General features: G+C 46.3%; 1 protein-coding gene across 2 annotated transcripts in view; it reads right to left on the bottom strand.

Moving 5' to 3' along the window:
• Window positions 1–390: 390 nt before the first annotated feature.
• Ano2 (anoctamin 2) overlaps window positions 391–18,851 on the bottom strand; it is a 353,619-nt gene continuing 335,158 nt past the window's right edge. For both annotated transcript variants that reach the window (XM_005365256.3, XM_013352922.2), the window contains 4 exons: window positions 18,502–18,554; window positions 16,584–16,765; window positions 3,525–3,630; window positions 391–1,239 (listed from right to left, as the gene is read on the bottom strand). In XM_005365256.3, coding sequence (XP_005365313.1) covers window positions 967–1,239; window positions 3,525–3,630; window positions 16,584–16,765; window positions 18,502–18,554 — 614 coding nt within the window. In that variant the 3' untranslated portion in view covers window positions 391–966. The remainder of the gene's footprint in view (window positions 1,240–3,524; window positions 3,631–16,583; window positions 16,766–18,501; window positions 18,555–18,851) is intronic.

Raw genomic sequence — 18,851 nt, 5'->3', positions numbered from 1 at the left:
CCACAGATAGGCTCCGAGTGCACCCACACTTCCTGTGCTCCCACGCTTCCTGTTTTCTTCGCTCTACCTAGCATTTCTCCACTGCATTTACCATTATCTATTATACTGCGCAACTGTTGGTTCATTCTCTGTCCCCAGACTGCAAGTTCTGTCAAACAGGAATTTTCTCTCTTTTGTTGTCTGCTTTACATGAACAAAGCTTGGCCTATAGGAGGAGAAAAGGAGAGAGAGAGAGAGAGAGAGAGAGAGAGAGAGAGAGAGAGAGAGAAGCAGAAGAGAAAAGAAAGGATAGAAGAGGGAGAGAGGGGAGAAGAAAAGAAACCAGGCATCCAGGACAAGAGATGAGTTTTTAAAAAGAATCTTTCCAATCATTTTATTTTAAATCTGAACTTGCATAAAAGGTGGCTAGTTGCATTGTATCCAAGCATCCTTGTCACTTGGACTTCAGATGAGCCCAGAAGGACCTTTGTTCCTCACTATCAGGTCCAGTGGCAACAGAATTCAGTCCTGTAACTTAATCTGCATTTTTCAGCCTTGTAGTGGCCCCAGTCACAAGCATCTCCAAGAGGTTATTTTAAGGTGACAATAGGAAGCGGGTAGTGATCAATTGTAGGGGTGCTAGGATGGATGGGGCCCTGACTATACTTCCTTCACCTAAAATGGTGGTGAAGTACAAGATGGGACCCCAGGGAATTCTGGGATGGAGAAACCCCAGTGGGGTACCAACTCCCTCAAAGGACACAGCTCAAAAGAGGACCTAAAAGAAACTTAAGCTTCCAGTTTCTGAGAAGCAGTGCCCGGTACTGTTCCCTTTCCTCCTGTGCGCTTTCGTTTTCCTTTCTGTAACTCTTCTTGGAGATCACGCCCAAGCCAGTTCCCAGCAGAAGAGGAGCCATTGTGCTAGCTGAACACATGGTGTGCGCATACATTTTGCCTTTCCTGCCTCTTCTACCGCCAGCTGCGGGCTCACACGTTGGTGTGCTGGGACCCTGAGGATGCTATGCTGCCTGGCTGGCTTCGGCCGGAGGGTGCAGAGCTGGCTGCGCGGCTCCTCCTGCTCCGATCGCCACCACCCTGGCTCCTCTGGGTGGGCTCATCAGCGAGCTTGACCTTCTCATGCTCCTCCTTCAGGAAGAAGTCCACCAGCAAGCTCTTTTCTTTCTTGATCTGGTCGCTGATGTCCGTGGGGATATCAGGAATCATCCAGTCCACGAGGACGCTCAGGAACATCACTAGGTTCTGCCAAAACAAGAAAGAGATGTGAATGGTGAGGCTTGGCTTGGTTTTATTACACATGAGGTCAGAAGTGGACATGAGCTCATCGCTGTCCACCCTGGCCCCTTTAGAGCGACCACCCTGATACTGAAGGCTTGGTGAGAAAGAAAGGAACCAAACAGAATACTAGGCAACTCACTGGCTGAGTGATCTTTACCAGAGAGTCTGAGTGTCCTCTGGCGTCTTAACTGATAATGATGGCCCATTAGTAAAACTACCACAACTTCTACCTCCCCTGGAGTGGCTGTCAATAGTGATGAGTTAACAAGAGTCAAATAATGACAATGGCAAGACATAGTAAGCGGCAGCTAGCTGGTGGGCCTTCCTTCCGGGAGACCCTGTAGCACACTGCTGCACCATCCACAGAGTGGCCTCACATGTTCTTCATCTTAACACTTCCAGGCTTGCTCTGGACTGGGGCTTCCAAGGAAGTGACCACAAAGCTCTAGACTGGAACCTCCGGGGAAGTGACCACAGAGCACAGTGGCCTCTGTAGGGCTGCGACTGTGACAGCTGCCCCCTTCATCTCCCCAGCTGTCTCTCTGTCTCCAATACCAGGGACCTTGGGTGTTTTTACAGATATGGCTTTTACCCAACCCACCCACTGTGCATAGTCTCCTCATTCTGCCGCTACCAGGGGCTCTGCTTCCAGACCTCTTTGGCTGATGCCAGGCTTTTGCATACACTTGCATGAAGTCCCCTGCTGAGTCACATCCCTGAAATGTACAGGTCACCTAGGAAAGCATTTCCTGGAAGCATTTTCCTCTGAGTGAATGACTATCAGGCTAAGGTGCCTGGTATGGACCAATGCAAGCCAGCATGTTCTAATTCTTGCTCATTTCTCAAGTTTGTCCTTCCCACACACTTGCCCAACACTTTCCTCAACCTGTGGTCATTTTCTGTTGTCCGCAAGCTACACACTTGTGTGTCTTCTCTTTGCCTTCCAGGAGACCAAAGTAGTAATACCCTTCATGGTCCTGGGAGCTCAAGGGAAGACTTTGAGAACAACTGCTTCCAGAGGCTCCCAGTTATTCAGAGTCCTTCTCTGCTCACTGCCAACGAGGTAAGAGACCTGCGACATGTGACATACGGGCAAGGGAGGAGATGGAGCTGGCGGAGGGGAGGGCAGCAGGGGGATGTCTAGGCAAGTTTTCAAACATATCGGCCCATCTCGACAGAGGAAGAATAGCGTCTTCTTTAGGTGAAAGACAAGCTGGTGGGCTTCTCTACATCCTGGGCTGGAGTCTGAGGGGCAGGACACCCTAGAGCCCCCCAGAGACTTGCCTTCAGGGACTACAAAAGCCAAGGGAGCCGTAGAGAAAAGGATTTGGTTTTGTGCTCTGGCCTCTGCTCAAAGATCAGCAGGACCCTGAGTGGGAACTGGGGGCCCTGGAGCTCAGAGAATCTCAGCGATGCAATCGGAGCTGTGGCTATTGTCGAAGATAGGAATCACGGGCTCAAGTTTGCTATTCATTCCAGGGGTGGCGAGATGACTCTGCCGGCCCCTCCAACCAGATGTCTCCACGGTAAACAATGCTAACAAAGGAGAGACCCAAGAGCTCAGGAAGAAAGTTTCCGAACCTGAGCTCGTTCTCAGGCTGACAGAAGGGATGTGCTGTTTGTCTGTCCCGGGGCTGAGACTCTGGTTTCAATAGCTCTACATTTTCTTTTCTCCTTCTCTGGTTTAAATGGGCAAGTGTCTCCACTCGGCAGCTTACTCTACATCTGTCCGATAACTTTACCCTGGGTTTTATTGATCTTTGGGCCAAGTCCACCCATTTGAGCAACTCTCTCTGGGGAATCCCCCTGCTTTCCATGCCGTGCTGCCTGCCACATGTGAAGTTCCCTGGGCCATGGAGCACAAGTGGGCCTCTGTCTCCATCACCCTCTGTGCTTAGATTCAACCGACGTGGATCAAAAACAACAGACACCAAAATCGCACCGACCTGGACATGCACAGGCTGCGCTCATCAGTAGTTCCTAGATGAGACAGTCTGACACCTGCTCATGTTGAGTTTGCATCACTTTAGTTATTACGTCATCTAGCAATGATCTAAAGTCTAGGAGAGGATACTGGTGGGTTACATGCACATGTGATGTCATTTCTTACAAAGGACTTCAGCACCCTTAGATTTTGGTATCCCAGAGATACCAAGAGATGACTGTATCACATAAGCCTCTGGCACTATCACGGTCTTCACCTGGGCACCCTGCAGCCTAACCATCTTGTCGTCACCTGAACAACTCACCTGGAAGATGATCACAAAGGCCAGACGCGCAGAGAGAACAGACCAGTACTGCTTGGAAAACTCATATGGGTTCGGTGCCCAAGGTGGCTCTCGGTAATCCTTGAACCTGCCCAAGAAAGATAGGAGTGTTCAGGATGGGTGGAGACTGCGAGTTTGGAGAGATGGCTCAGCTGGTGAAGTCCTTGCTGCCCAGGCACGGGGGCCTGAGTTTGGTCCAACCAAAGATGGGGGTGGTGGCATGTGATTGTCATCCCAGCACTGAGGAGGCAGAGACAGGCAGATTTTTCCTGGGACTTGTCAATCAACCTAGCGTAATTGGTGAGCCCCAGGTCCCAGTAAAAAACTCTATCTCTAAAAACCAAGATGGACGGCTCCTGAGGACCAACCTGAGGTTGACCTCTGGTATCCATATCATGTTCATAATATGCATCCACATACCCACATGTACCTGCACACACACACACACACACACACACACACACACACACACACACACGTACCTGCACACACACACACATACACACATACATACCCACACATACACACATACATACCCACATGTACCTGTACACACACAAATTCACACATGTACCTGCACACACACGCACACATACACACACATTCACATGTACCTGCACATATACACACATACACACATGTACCTGCACATACATACACGTACACACACACACACACATACACACATGTACCTGCACACAGCCACACAACTGCACACCACATAAACATGAATGCACTAAATAGTTCAAATGAAAATATAAATAAACAGTATAGACTGAAGTCAAGGAGATTCATCTACAGGTAAAATGGCAAGGTTTGAACAACAGATGAGCTTTTAGCTGTTAAGAGTTGGGAAATAGGAGATGGAGGGAAAATCCATAGCTCAACCAACAAATGTCTGTGGAATAAAAGAAACCAAGTCCACAAAAGTCAACCTGAGGATGGATTTTTCCTGTTCTCTCTCCCAAGCACCTCCTAAAGCTTCCTCTGATGTCAGGATATAGTTCCCAGAGGATCCTGCAGATAATGAGAGCAGCCTAGGCCCGTGTGGCCATCATGGCCTCATTCTGTTCTATGATCAGTCTCTGGATTCCATGGAGATATAGGCACCAGAAGGTCACACCAGAAGGTCACCCCAGGGTCCCCCTTAGCCAGCAGCTTTGAAGGTATCCTTGCTTCCCAGCTGGTACAGCTGAAGCCAAAGGAAAGGTGACCCAGCCCAAGATGAAGGTTGGGTGAGTTGGGGGATGGTTATAAATAACCGCCCTTAGTCAACAGTCTTTCTTATCAGTTGCCTTCGTGATCTATGCATGTGCTTTATCAAACACCAATGCCTAATGTGAGCTTCTACCTCTTCGGGCCTGCAGAGAAACTTCATGTTTTGTTTCCTGTCTCTGTCTTTTCATCCCGATTTTGCAATGAAATGTGCTACGGATATCTCATTTTCTAACCCTGGAAAAGTGACAGGGTTTGATATCAGCACTGGGACATCCACAGACCCATTTTCTTTATGGAATTCAACAAGGCTTTTCAATGAAAGTGTGAGAACCCCTAGAGGAAGAGTTGGAATGGCATCAGGCCTCCCAGCAGTGTGTGTGGCTGCTGAGAGAGGCAGAGTAGAGACCCTGCCCAGGGAGAGACATCATACATAAGACACACAGCATGAATGAGCACAAGAAAACACTTTTCTGCATGATTCTCTTGTCATCCTCCCAGTTTATTCATGCAGTATCCCACATAACATGGCAGGAACCTGGTGGACTCAGAATTCAAGTCTGTGGTCAGGGATTCACCGCCAGGAAGAGATGGAGGCAAGGTGAGGATGTAAGTCTGGCTGGATCTAGGCTAGTCCCTATCATCACAGAGCACCTCAGCAGCAGGTGAAGTTGGAGGTGAATTTCATAAACAAAAGTTCTCTGGTTCCTTCCCTAGGCACGAAGGAACAATGGCTGTAAGAGGTCTACGGGTTTAGTACGATGGCTTCTGGCTTCCAAGGAGAGGCTAGAACATTTGAGGTCAAGGGAAAGCAATGTGTAACACAAAGACAAGGCCAGAGCAATGGAGTCAGTAACAGAATAAGCCAAGCTGCACGACAGACACAGATCTTTCCACTAGCACTTGGCCAGGGACCAGGAGCTTCCACCTCTCTGCCCTGCCGACTCTCCCACTACCAACAGCTGATCACAGCTGTTGTGAGCTTCAGTTGACATCTGGCTGAGAAGTAACGCTAACTGCAGCCCAGCAGAGCAAGGTATTCAGATCATCCCTGGCTGAGGACAGGACAGGGAAACATTACACAGAATGTTTGCCAGTCTGGAAAGGGAGAGAGACGGCCGGAGGGGGGAAGGAAGAAAGGGAGAGATAGAGAGGAAGAAGGAAAGAGACAGAAAATGTGGGGCGGGGGGGGGGAGAATGTGAGCCAAGTGAATAAGACGTCTTGGGAATGAAGAAAAATCTTTCTAGACTTGCCTATTCTCCTGCTGTATGTAGAACAGTCTGCTCCTTTCCAGTTTTCTAGAGGGGGGTACCATCCCTGCCAGGGCTTGCCATGAGGACATCCCTCCCCGGGCACAGCCCAGTCCCTCCGGCTGCACTGAAAGTCCATTTCTTCCCTTTCTTAGCTCTGGCTGGGAGGGAACAGCTGCTCCCTGAGCTTGGTATGAGAGCCACTGCTTACTCCTCCCCTTCCAGTCTGAAAAGAATCCATAAATAATCAAATTCGGCTTCCAACTCTGCTACTAACTTACCACAGCTTTTAGGACTGTCGCTTTGCCCTCCCCTGGTGTCCAAAACATGTTTTGAATCTAACAGGCACATTCATCGGATGGAGGATGTGGGGTGGTGGGGATGGCGGGGCCTGCACAGAGGTCTGTCCAGAAAGAGTGCCCTGAGAACCGCTCTATGCAGATAAGGAAAGGGTGACTCTGTTGTTTGGTACTGAAGCCACAGCATGGAAAATAGTGGTGGGGAGCTTAATGCGCTTAACATCTGCAGACGTTCCTCTTTCTTGACCTACAGTCAAGAAATGAGTGGACATATATATTATCTAAATGAATATGACACAAAACCTAAACTTTACTGTACACAATAAATCGATAGCTTGCTCTAGCTTACCCTAACTCACCATCATCCTTTCCTCCATCCTTCCCATTCTGTTGTGTTCCATTCTTTCCAAAGGCTGTTTGTGACCCACTGAAGTGATTTCACAATCTGCTAATGAACCGTGATTCATCATTTGAAGAGCACAGATTCCAGTAAGCTTGGGCCACTGGATACATAATTAGTTGTTTACATGCCAATGTAAGTTAGCGTTACATAATTTTTTTTTTTTTTGAAATTTGATCCTAAGAAGCCAGGCTTATCAAATGTTTTCTCTAAGTAACTAGAAGGCACTCGCTAAACAAAGAGACAGTTAGCTTTAAGAATAGAAGTATCTTCAAAAGGCAGGTGGCTGATGGGCCTCATTGTTCGCACTGTTGAGGTAGGATCTGTGATGTTTGTTTTGATTTTAAAATCTAGTGCTCAGCTCTGAGGGAAGTGTGTGTTTTGGAGACACCAAGTGAAGGTTTGAATACCGCTTCCAGTACCAAAATCCTCCTTGACTGTTCCCTAAGAGCCCAGCTCTTAAAGTCTTGGTCCTCTGTGTTGCTCTATTGGAAGGTGGTGGAACTTTAAAGTCGCGGGGCTCAACTGGAAATCTTTTGGTTAAATGGGGTATGAAAGAGGTTGTAAAACCCTTGTTCCTTCTCTTCTTCTCTCTTGCTGCCTCCACTATCCGCACCTTCCCTTTCATGGTGTTTCCTTGACACAGACCCAAAGCAAAACTTCTAAAAAAAGTCAAATGCCCAAACAAACTTTCTATCTTTATAAGTTGCTCATCTCAGGTTTTTTTTTTTACAGTGACAGAAAGATGACTAACACAGTCTTCATACAAGTTACTCCGTGTCCTGACACCCGCTGTCCTCATTCACTTTAGCCTAAGCCTTCTTTCCCCACGTTGCCAAGCATCAACTTAAAGAATTCGGTAACTGCCTGGTCCATCAGAGGAAACCACCCAGTGCAGGCTGAGTGTCCCTATTTGAAACACTGGGTACTAGAAGGGTTGCAGATTGCAGAATTTCTTCTCCCTATTTTGGAATGCCTGCTTACGTTTAAAAGGCATCTTGGGGATGGGACTGGAAGCAAAACCATGCCGCTCACTGATGATTCATGCACAAGACTGAAGATAGTTTTAGGTACTGCCCTTGACTCATGGCACTCATGTACCAAAGTTTGTAGGGTTCAGTTTTCCACTTGCTATGTAATATTAATACAGATCATTCCACACTTCTGTGAGTTTCATATTTTGGATTTGTGGACTGGGGATACTGACCTGCAAGAGCCATTTTTTTTCTCATTTTGCTGAAGATGACTTATAACTTAAGACACCTCTCACAACTTTCTCCAGTCATCCTGGCTTCCCGAAAAGGTTTCTGAAACTCCAGCCCCAGACCCAATGACCATCAGAGGAGCCAGACACTGGCAGACACAGGGCCCTTCTCTGGGATTACATTCAGGTAAGGGACACACATGGGAGAGACTCTGGCTAATGGAGGAGGCCCTGAGACCCGGGAAGCACAGCTTTTTTTTCTATCATCTCCCATGACTTCCAACACCTGACAATCTCCCCTGGGCAGCATCGGTTTCCCAACATTCCCATGAGCGGCCACAACGCCCAGTGAACTCGTTTATCTGCTTAGCTTCCTGTATTTGTTGGATGTCTGCCCCACCCCCCACCAAGGAAAGCAAAAATTTAACTTCAGACATATCAGCTAGAGACACTCACCCCTCCTCCATTTCTCCTTTATTCTCCTGAGGATTTAATGTTATTTTTGAGAGTTGCTTTCTAGTCTTCCAAGAAAGACAGACTTTCACTCTTGAGACGACTGGGTCATCCAAACAGGACACGTGGGATTGGAGTGTCTCTGCCACCACATGAGTCAGGTGTGTTGTGTCTCTGAACCTCAGGGTTCTACTCAGAGAAAGGAATCGAGACAATGTGCGCCAGAGGGCTGAGGACACAGAGGGGGACACCTGCTCTCCCAGGCCAAACATGGAAAACATGTGGACCAGTGTGCATGCATACTTGATGTTAAAGGAAGACAGTGAGAATTTAATAAGACAGCATAGCAAATATGATTTCTAGATGCTTGCACACAAAAAGATGGACACAGAGGAGTCTCCTGGGAGATAAAGTCTAGGGTGGGGCTTTGAAGAGCGGCTTTTTCCTTTCATACACAGATAGGTGCACACAGAATTATTTTCATAAGAAAGAAGTTCATAGAATTTTCTGCAGGGATGGGGATGGAATCCAAGACCCCAGTGCATTCCAGGCAAGTGCTCTATTACTGAATTATATCATAACCACAGAGGAGCATACGTTTAAAACGGTATAATCACTGGCAATACTCAGTTGACTCCAATGTGTTTTATACTGAGATTTCAAGAGCAAAATTAGAGTGTTAACTTTAACTGACTTAATGGACAGGCCTCCACATAACAAGTGAAACTGGTGTTTTTTTAAAAGCCAACTTTTCATTTCAGTTCTAAAATTACATTAATTCTATTCTGTGAAAAATTACATGGATGGAGTTAAAGTTGAACATTACCTGAAGAAATAAGGTTCCCATTAGCTCAAATATGTTTCATTGTTATAAAACAAGCCCATGAAACCGCAATGTCAAGGTTCTGCAGTCTCAGCTATGTTGGAGAAATAGAAAAACGGGAGAGGTTGGAAGCTGTCTGGGCTTGCACAGAAGTTGAGGTGGAGGTGGGACAGAACCGGAGCAGTGATGCGCAATGTTGCCAGTTTTTGTAGGGTTGTATGCATATATCACATGAACCGTTAGATTTATTTTTGAAAAGCCCTTATTTTCACAGGCATAGAAACTGAGGCCCTGTTACTTTGTTTTCTCACCACCAGGACAGAGGTCACTTCAGAAAGAAAGGACCTACAGTGTCTCACAGTTCAGCGTGGTGGGAGGATGGCTGTAGGAACTTGTTCATGTCTAATCCTGTGAGTACATAGAAACTGGACAGGAAATAGGGCAGGACTATCAGCCTCACAGCTCAGTGACCTACTTCTCCCAGAGATGCCCCAACTCTCAGGAGTTTCACAACCTTCCAGAACAACACCAGTGGTACCAGGCCTTCAAGTGCATCTGCGGGGGCACATCTCACATCTGAACCAAATCAAATGCACAGAAAGAGAGGGAAGAGAGAGCCCCGGCTCAGGAGTCCCCACTCTCTTTCCATCCTCACCTAGAGGGTAGTCAGGGACTGTGAGATCTGCCACAACTGTGGACACACAGAGCTGCTGAAGAGGAGGGGGGAGCCGAAGCCACACTGAGGGAGGGGGCTGCTAACCCGCCCTCAAGAGAAACTTTTTCTGAGATGAAGTGTTAGCTCCATAATGAATCAGTTAGTGGATGCCTTTCTTGACTCCAAAGAGTGGTGTGAAAAAAAATTTTTTTAAATAGCCCCACTAGAATTAAATTTCATATTAATGCTGAAACAATTATGCACGATCCTTTCAGACCATCTGAGCTGCTTTAAAAATGCCTTCTGAAAGCGGCTTGTGGCAGAGGAAAACAAGTAGAGGCAATTAGGAGCTGATGAGAACCGTGTCAATCCAACAGTTGGGAAAGATCAGGGAGCTGACACCTGGGAGAGCAGACCAACTCTGGTGTCACCATGGGGCAGATGCAAGGCAGCCATGGGCTGAAGGGAACACACCTCTTCAAAGGCTTTGCGCGGGACCTTGGGAATATGGAAGTGCTTATGCCCAGCAGAGAAGCCTAGCAGGAGCCAATTGAGGGTGCCTACTTCTGCATGGTCAACACCTCCAAACAGTCCAGCTGGGGTGATGGTGCCCATGTGTGTTCTTGCCCTGGTGAACTCCCTATTTCCTTCCTGCTGAGCCAGGAACTGAGACACTATTCAGGCTCCAGGGCATGGTGACTGCTTGACCTTGTCAAATGCTCACAAAGCAAGCCAGACTCCTGACATCTTGAGATTGATTAGGGGGCAGCCGTGCTGGAGCAGGTCAATAACTGACGTGAGAACGTCTCCAGAAATACTGGAGTGGCCTCTCAAAATTGCAAGTGGGTAGCCAAAGACGTGTCTTCATGTTTACCACAACTTTTAAGATCGTTGTCCCTGATAAGCTTGGGTTGGAGACCAAGACCTCAGTTTTATGTGACCATATTTCAGAGATTACTGATGGTTGATAATAAGAAGGGCCATCAAGTTCCCAAGGCTGTTTGCCAGAAAATCAATGTAAGCTTCATTTCCTGATGCAGAAGCAATCATAAAGCTGGGCTCCAGGGTGAGAGATACGCATCTGACTCTCAATAGTGTTTATCTCACTTTAGCTACCATATTCATATTCTCTCTCCCTCCCTCTCTCCCTCCCTCCCTCCTTCCCTCCCTCCCTCCCTCCCTCCCTGTCTCTCTCTCTCTCTCTCTCTCTCTCTCTCTCTCTCTCTCTCTCTCTCTCTCTCTCTCTCTCTCTCTCTCTCTCTCTCTCTCTCTCTCTCTCTCTCTCTCACACACACACACACACACATTAGGTAGATATTTCCATCAATAATTCTTCAATCTGTTTGACATACTATACCTATATCATATGCCAACCCTGTTCCCTAGACATCACTTATATCTGAATAAGGCACCTCATCTTCAATGTTCTCCAGTCACCTTAACTGTACACACAGACAACACCCTGAAGACTCCACACGCATCACTGTGACCAACAGACTCTGGGTCTGACGTCCATTTTCCCTTCACTTTCCAGCCTCTCCTCTTGGACACAGTGATCTTCGTGCTCCTCCTTCGCCACCCAGCACCCCCCTTGGCACTGCATTCTCCACCGTTGTCACCCTTATCCTGTTCACTAACCAGACTGGCTCTGCCATATGAATGTGGCGTTCCCACAAAACCATTCGTAAGCCAGACAGAACAGCCCACACCTGTAATCCACGCTTTAAATTGTTTTCTCAATATGGGATAACAGTTATTACAAAGGGCTTGCCAGTAAATAGCATCGTGCAGCAAAACTAACCAGACACAAAATCTATGCATCTCAATGACCTTCTACACAGTACAGCTATTCTGAAGCTGCGGAGCTTCATATTTGATTTCACACTTTCACTATTAAATATACTTGTATGCACATATTGACTATCCAAAAATGCAAGATTGTGTCTAAGTTAAAACTCAGTAAATAGTTAGCTTTATATCCTATTCTGTGACACAAATGTCCATGCTCTTTTGAGGGAGGAGGAGGCAAAGAGGTGATGAATTCAAAGCCAGCCTAGGATACATAATGATTTAGCCGTCCAGAGTTACACAAGACCCAATCTTAAGCAAACAAACAGACAAATCAAAGCATAAAATAGATGATTCCTGTGGCCACTGCATCCCTCTTCTTTGTGTTTCATCTCCTTTGAATGCTTCCCCCAAACGCTTAACTCTGAGTGAGATGCAGGGCTGCCCCTGCAGTGACGTCACTGGAGGTCACTAGAGTGGTATTTCGATCACCTGTTCACAGCTCACCTGCTTCATCTGGACTTCCTGATAGCACTGTGTGGTGTTCTGTACTGCAGAACCTGTATCAGGGTTTCAAACTCATTCACACAATGATCCCACTATCCTCACTGGCACTGAACCCGGCTGTTCCAAAGGTCATTCCAGACAGATCTTAGGGTGATCTGTTTCTGCACGTGCATTCTCTTGGCAGAGGCATAAAGATAAAGCACACTTCTTATATATGTTCCTACTGGTGATTCTGTCACTCACTGGCAACATGCTTCTTTTATTAAATCTTTCTCTCCAACTCTCTCTTTAGTGTATGTGTGTGTGTGTGTGTGTGTGTGTGTGTGTGTGTGTGTGTGTGTGTGTGTGTTCTCAGGAGTACAGAAAGCAGTCTGTGCTGACAGTCCTTGCTTTCCCTCCATCTTCTTTGAGATAGGGTCTTTCGTTCAGCACTGTATATACCCAGCTGGCCGGCTGATTGGTCCGTGGAGATCCCTTTGTCTGTGCCTACCATCTTCCTGTAGGAGCATTGGGATTACAGGTGCACACTACTAGGTTGGGCCTTGTGTGGGTTTTGGAGATCTCAATTCAGATCCTCATACTTGCATGGCAACACCTTTACCCTCTGAGCCATCTTCTCAATCTTGGAATAATTATAAAAAAAAGTAATATAACACCAGGGTTTCACCTACTTGTACAGAAACTCTGAAGAGACTATTAGAGCTTCGTGCATAACTAGCTGGGAAACCCAGAGACTTTAAGGCAAATGCAGGAAGCTTAGCCCTGCATCTGCTGACTCATGTCCTAACAATCCTTTGGGGTCCCGGGCCTTTGCAGGATGGACTGAATGGAAGGATGTCGACTTGATTTGTCATGGCAACCGATACCAGTTATGTGGAGCTTGAAAACACAGTGGCATTGACTAGAATGGAGGTGGAAGACAGAGAAAGATTAGATTTAGATTTGTTTGATGGAATTACCTTGTTCAGAATGACACCTACCCTCAGCTTCCAGTGTGGAGACATTAAAGTCACTGGTGTTTAGAAAACATGACTGTTACTAGGCAATCGCCCGTCACGGGGAAGAAAGACCCATAGTGCTCTATGGCAGACAGGTGCTTTTGGATCTGGAAGACGCAGATGGCATTAGCCATGGCTCTAACCACATAACAACAGCAATCTGCACTCTTGGAAAAACGTGAGCTGAGCTTTGGGTCTATAATATTAAAAGAATTCCCAGGCTTTCAAAGTCTTACCAGTTTCTTTTGATTTTTCTTGTGTGTGTGTGTGTGTGTGTGTGTGTGTGTGTGTGTGTGTGTGTAGACTGAAAAATAAAACAAGATTGTTTCCACAACTACTTCCAGTTATTAAAATGATTTTGTGATCCACACTTTTAAGGGCCTGTTTGTTTTGTGCAAATCCGAATCCTTTGACTAACTGACTTCGTGGGCAACACTAAAGCAGACCCAGATTCCACTAGAAGCGTCTTGCAGTTCAGGCACAGACTCTCCACTCTAGGGAACTTGACCTTTGGAGCCACACACCTAAATCCAGCACCATGGACAGACAGCTGGCAAACCAGCCAGATACAACAGCCTGGGCTGTTGGTATAGGAGTCAGTGCACATGAACAGGACCGCTGAGGGCTGGGCACTTTGTAGACACAGATATAAAAACCCTGGAAACATCTATGTTCATATAAATGAATGGATATGCCCACTCGTCTGCTCGCTGCTATTTCATCTTTTCTTGCTTGGCTACAGTTAGGGTTCTGAGTTGAGAATGGCCATCTTTTTAAATCAGAGGTCAGCAATCTATCTGGGCTGGGATAACCAAATTGTCTCATCACACGGTCTCAGACTGTGGATCTGAGCTTAAGCATCTCTCGTAGGAAAGTCTGGCTTTGAGTCCCAAGGGGAAGGCGTGAGTCTGTGCCCACTGTTTTGACTACACTGAGATTCCAATCTCACGATAGTCAGAATATCCACCCTCAAAACAAGCAAACAGTGTCGGTGGGAGGAGGAGCGTAAGTTAGTGTAGTCTCTGTGGAAATCAGTACGGGGTACCTCAAAAAAAGAAAATAAAACTACCAAGCAGTCTAGTTTTGCCACCCTTGTGTACATCTCCAAAGCAACCCAAGTGAGCACACCATAGAGACAGATGCATAGCCATACGTTTTCGAGACAGGATCTCACTATGTAGACCAAGCTGACTTTGAGTTCACAGAAATCCACTTGCCTCTGCTGGGATTAAAGGCAATGACACCATGCCAGGCTTTGGATGTCCGTGTTTATCACTGCTCTATTCCCAATGACGAAGAAATGGAATCTGCTTAGATGCCCATCAACTGATGAATGACTCTGTCTCTCTCTCTCTCTCTCTCTCACACATACACACATACATACATTTAAACACAGATATACACATAAATACACACACATATACACACACACATACACATGGGCATTTGCATTCCACCATAAAGAAGACTGAAGCTGTGCCATTTATAGAAAAATGAATGGTTAGAAACAGAGATCATCAGGTCAAATGAAGCAAATCAGTCTCAATAAGCTAAGTACCAGAGGCCTTTTCTCACACACACAGATTCTATAATTGTTTTAAATGACATGAAACTAGAAAGGGGACTATTTGGAAGAGGGAGACCAGTGGGAGAGGAAGAAGAGACAACTAGGGAAATAAGAGGATAGGATGGTCAAAGTACATATAAATATATATAATATTTATTTATATTAAATATCATATTAATATATAATATTAAATATTTTATATTTAAATATAATAGTAAATATATATTACATATATATAATATATTACATATAATATACACATTATAGAATGAAACACTGTTTTAGCTAATTCATGTATGCTTTTAAGAAAAAGAAAAGGAGGCCTCTGCTTTGACAGGGGCACTGGTAGCTGAAAACTTATAAAAATAAGACATGGCTAGAGGGTGGCCAGAGCAAGCCCCTGGCAGCCCCACAGCATCTCCCCCTGGCCTCTTATTCTGGCTGTTATTCCACATTTTCAGTAGATGAGGTGTGATCTTTAACCAAGGCTTGACTGGGACTGCCTTGTGACCAGACATAAGAAGGATCAAACAAGACATTCCCCTCTGCTCCCCTGTCCTCAGCATTCCTAGAGAAATCACCAAGAGCTTTCCGTATCTTGACTTCAAAGATTCCTGAAGTGGTGTCTTTCAACTACCTCTTCTCAATGCCAGCTTAGGAAATAGCCAGGAGGTAGGTGAAAACCACTGCCTGGGTTTCCGAACATCATTGGCAATGCAATGTGACTGACATCAAACTCAGCACATACGGGTGCTAGTGACAGAAAGGTATGGAGCTAGACAGTGGGGGTTTTAATTGAGCACATTTTGGAAGATGGTAATGGCAACTAAAAGATGTTTTGGAGCCCCTGGAGTTGTATGGGCCAAAATGCTGGGTTTGGATAGCGTGAAGAATACATGAAAAGTTGGGATATCTGGCACCATCTTCAATGTGATAAGATCATGTCATGTTGATCCTTTTACTGTCCTGACTGCACTGAGATTCTAATCTCACCATAGTCAGAATCCCACCATAGATCTTAGAAGATCAGCTTCTAGAACCTTCCCTGACATATCAAGACAACCCCAGTTTCCCAGCCATGCTCAGACTCAGCCTCCCTCCTCTGTCTATCACCAAGAACTCTTCAGCATACCGTGTGAAAAAAAAATAAATCTCATCTCGTTTACTCTTAATTCCTCTGTGACTCTAGTCCAAGCCCTGCATGGGTCACATCTCAGTGATGTGCATCCTAGCCGCCTCCCTATGCTCTGCAAACGCCAGTTCATCTTCCTCTCTGAAACTGAGTCGGTTCCCTAAACATGCGCTTTGTGTGAGTGATTCTCTGACGATAAGAGAATGCCTTCTTATCATATCACATTGTGGATGCTGGAAGATTTCACAGCTTCCAGCGTGTTCTTCATGCTATCCAACTTCAGCATCTTGGCTTACATGACCGTGGGAGTTCTGACATACCTCATACCTTTTCCCAGCACTCTCTTCTCAAATGCCCTCCTTAGCTGAAACCCCACCGTCGGGCTCCAGGCTAGAGCATTTCACCTTTCTGACACTCAACGCCTATCTTTTCTACTCTAGACCTTTGTCATCTCCATGTCATCTTTGAATACCCACTGTGTACATGGGCCTGCATGTAATTCCTTGTGATGATTGGCTTTGTTATTTCCTATCTTTGACAAGTTCAAAGTTAGGTAGCACTTGATCTGCTCTGTAGCATCTAGCAAAGGCACTTAATAATAATTACTGATTCAATTAAGTAAGTTCATAACAACTGGGGACGAATAGCAGACGGAGAGAAAAATGAATGAGCACTCCCCCTCCCCCCCAGCTCCTCTAAGAAATGCTTTGGACCACTGCCCTGGGCCCTCCTTCCCCACGCTATTTTACCTGCAAAACTGAACCTCCTGGTCGAACTGTGAGTTTTCTGGCTGCGTCCCCTCCTTCAGCTGGCTGACGTTGAAGAAGGAGAGGGTGTGGTTCACAAAGCCATGTAGGGTCCCATTGTGACTATAGGAGTACTGGTACACAAGGCGGGGGATAAAGTCGGAGGTGACAGCGATGACAAAAGCCTAGGGGACAGAATCACAAGCACTGAGGGCTGGTGTGAATGGGTGGTGCCTGGAAGACACAGGGGTCATGTGACTGAGGGACTGTCCACTTCGGGGCAAACCAAGAGAAGGAGCTACAAGGGTTGATGTGGAAGCATCTATGGTATACCCAAGCACCTGTCCCTAAGTTCATACGACCACAGTTCTAGACAGAGGAAATGACATCATCAGTCTGCCTCTAACTGGGACTGACATTGTTGTTGGCTGAGCCAAAACAGAGTTCAAAGTATTCTGAGAAAGTCCCTTGTAATGATGAAAGTGGCCCTGGAAGATTGGGCAAGGGAGCTGAAGGCTGTATACATCTGCCCTGAAGGACACTAAAGGGCCAGGAACATGGTTCCACAGTTGCCATCTTTAGACATTTTGCGGTGTCTGGTGCAATAGAAGCTGTTCCTTTATTCTTCTTTCAAAAGGGGAGAGACAGAAAAGACAAGGCACAGGTCCTGCTAGATGGGTCATACACAGCCCACACAGTATCTGGGAAGTCTTGAGTGTTCTACAAATGGCCAAGAGTAAGCTGAATGCAGGTAAGTGATTGTATGTTTGGATGTGGAGTTACTTTCCGCAAAGAGAACCTTAAATCTTTTGGGCAGCTGTTTATACTATATTCTGCACCAACAATTACCGCCCCTTCAAATCTGCTTTTGGTATTTTTTTCTGAGCGTGTATATGTAAGTGGGGCATACCCATATTTGAAAATTAATAACTCACTTGTGATTGTCATAACTGCGGTTTACTGAGCACTTGTCTGTCCTTCCATTATCCCGCCTCCTTTCTAGAATGAGCCTATGTGGTCGATGTGATTCCCATGCCCTGTTGTTTTGATGAGTAAGCAAGACTTAAGAGAGGCCAGGGAAGCAAAATGCCCTGTCGCTCTGATGCACAGATAGAAAGTATCGAACATGTGGCTCAGAGTAATTGCTGACCCCTTTCCAATCATGCGTGGTTTCTAGGCATGAAAACAGGTGTTTTCTGCATCAAGGTATTCAATCTGCAGTGGACTGAGTCTGCCTCTTCCCACAGCTCTTGATCATTTATGGGCAGGTATCAAGAATCCAGGTGAGAAGATGAACTATGTCTCTAGATACACACCTAGCTGGCTGTGCCTACTTAGGGGAAACAGCAAGAAGAGGTTCTGTCTGGCTACCACCCATCCAGGGTACGAAAGCAAAAGAATTTCTCTGCATGTATACAAGTCTGTAGAGGCAGCTAAGAGGGTTCCACCAGGTAGGACCTCCTTTCTTCCTCATCCTAGATTAACCTACAGGGTGCCCGAGCCCACAAAGGTGATCAAGTCTTTGCACTGAGCATATGGAGGAAGCATGATTAGGAATCGCAACCCAGGCAACATTCCAGGCTCTGTTTAACAAAAGGGTAGAGACAGAATGGAAATAGGAAGATGTGTCAATTTCTTTCTTCATTATTCTTGGCTCCAAGGGAAGATCTGCTTTTGGCTTTTAAGGCCAAGGTATACGGTCAGATGGATAATTGCCTTTCTCTTATTGAAATGAAAAGTGAAATCTCACTGCCAGGCAACAGGCTACAAGGTCCCACTGTGCCAGGAAGCAGGAGTCTGTCTAAAACAAAGCTCCTGATGGGAAAAGCTGGGAAGTAATGGGATTGGTTCCTGCTTCGAAGGCCGGGCTCTCTAGAAGCAACTCCCATTCAGCTAAGGCATCCTGAATGCAAGCACTTACATTGATGATGACAGAGAACTTGCCAATTCCAGATAGAATGTCAAACCAAATTCCTGTAAGACAGAAGTACAGGCATCGCTGGTTAGTTCTGCCCTCGGCTCAGAGACAGCAAACCACCGAATGGAGTGAAATTCTGTAGGCAGGTTACCTGGGGAGCCTTTCTGTCCTCCTCCCAGAACTGGGCTTGCACAGAAAAGCTTAGGGTGACCCTGTCTGAAAGCTAAGGGAACAACTGGGGGTACTTAATATACCGTCCACAGGCCTCCCAGGTTCAAGATTGGGAGCAAGGCATAAAGAAAGGAGGGCTGAGCCGGGGGGGGGGGTGGCGCACGCCTTTAATCCCAGCACTC

The sequence above is a fragment of the Microtus ochrogaster genome, unplaced genomic scaffold (assembly GCF_000317375.1).
Source record: "Microtus ochrogaster isolate Prairie Vole_2 unplaced genomic scaffold, MicOch1.0 UNK1, whole genome shotgun sequence".
Classification (NCBI taxonomy): Eukaryota; Metazoa; Chordata; class Mammalia; order Rodentia; family Cricetidae; genus Microtus; species Microtus ochrogaster.
Note: the sequence above shows the minus strand (reverse complement) of the source record. Positions and strands in the feature narration are given on the sequence as shown.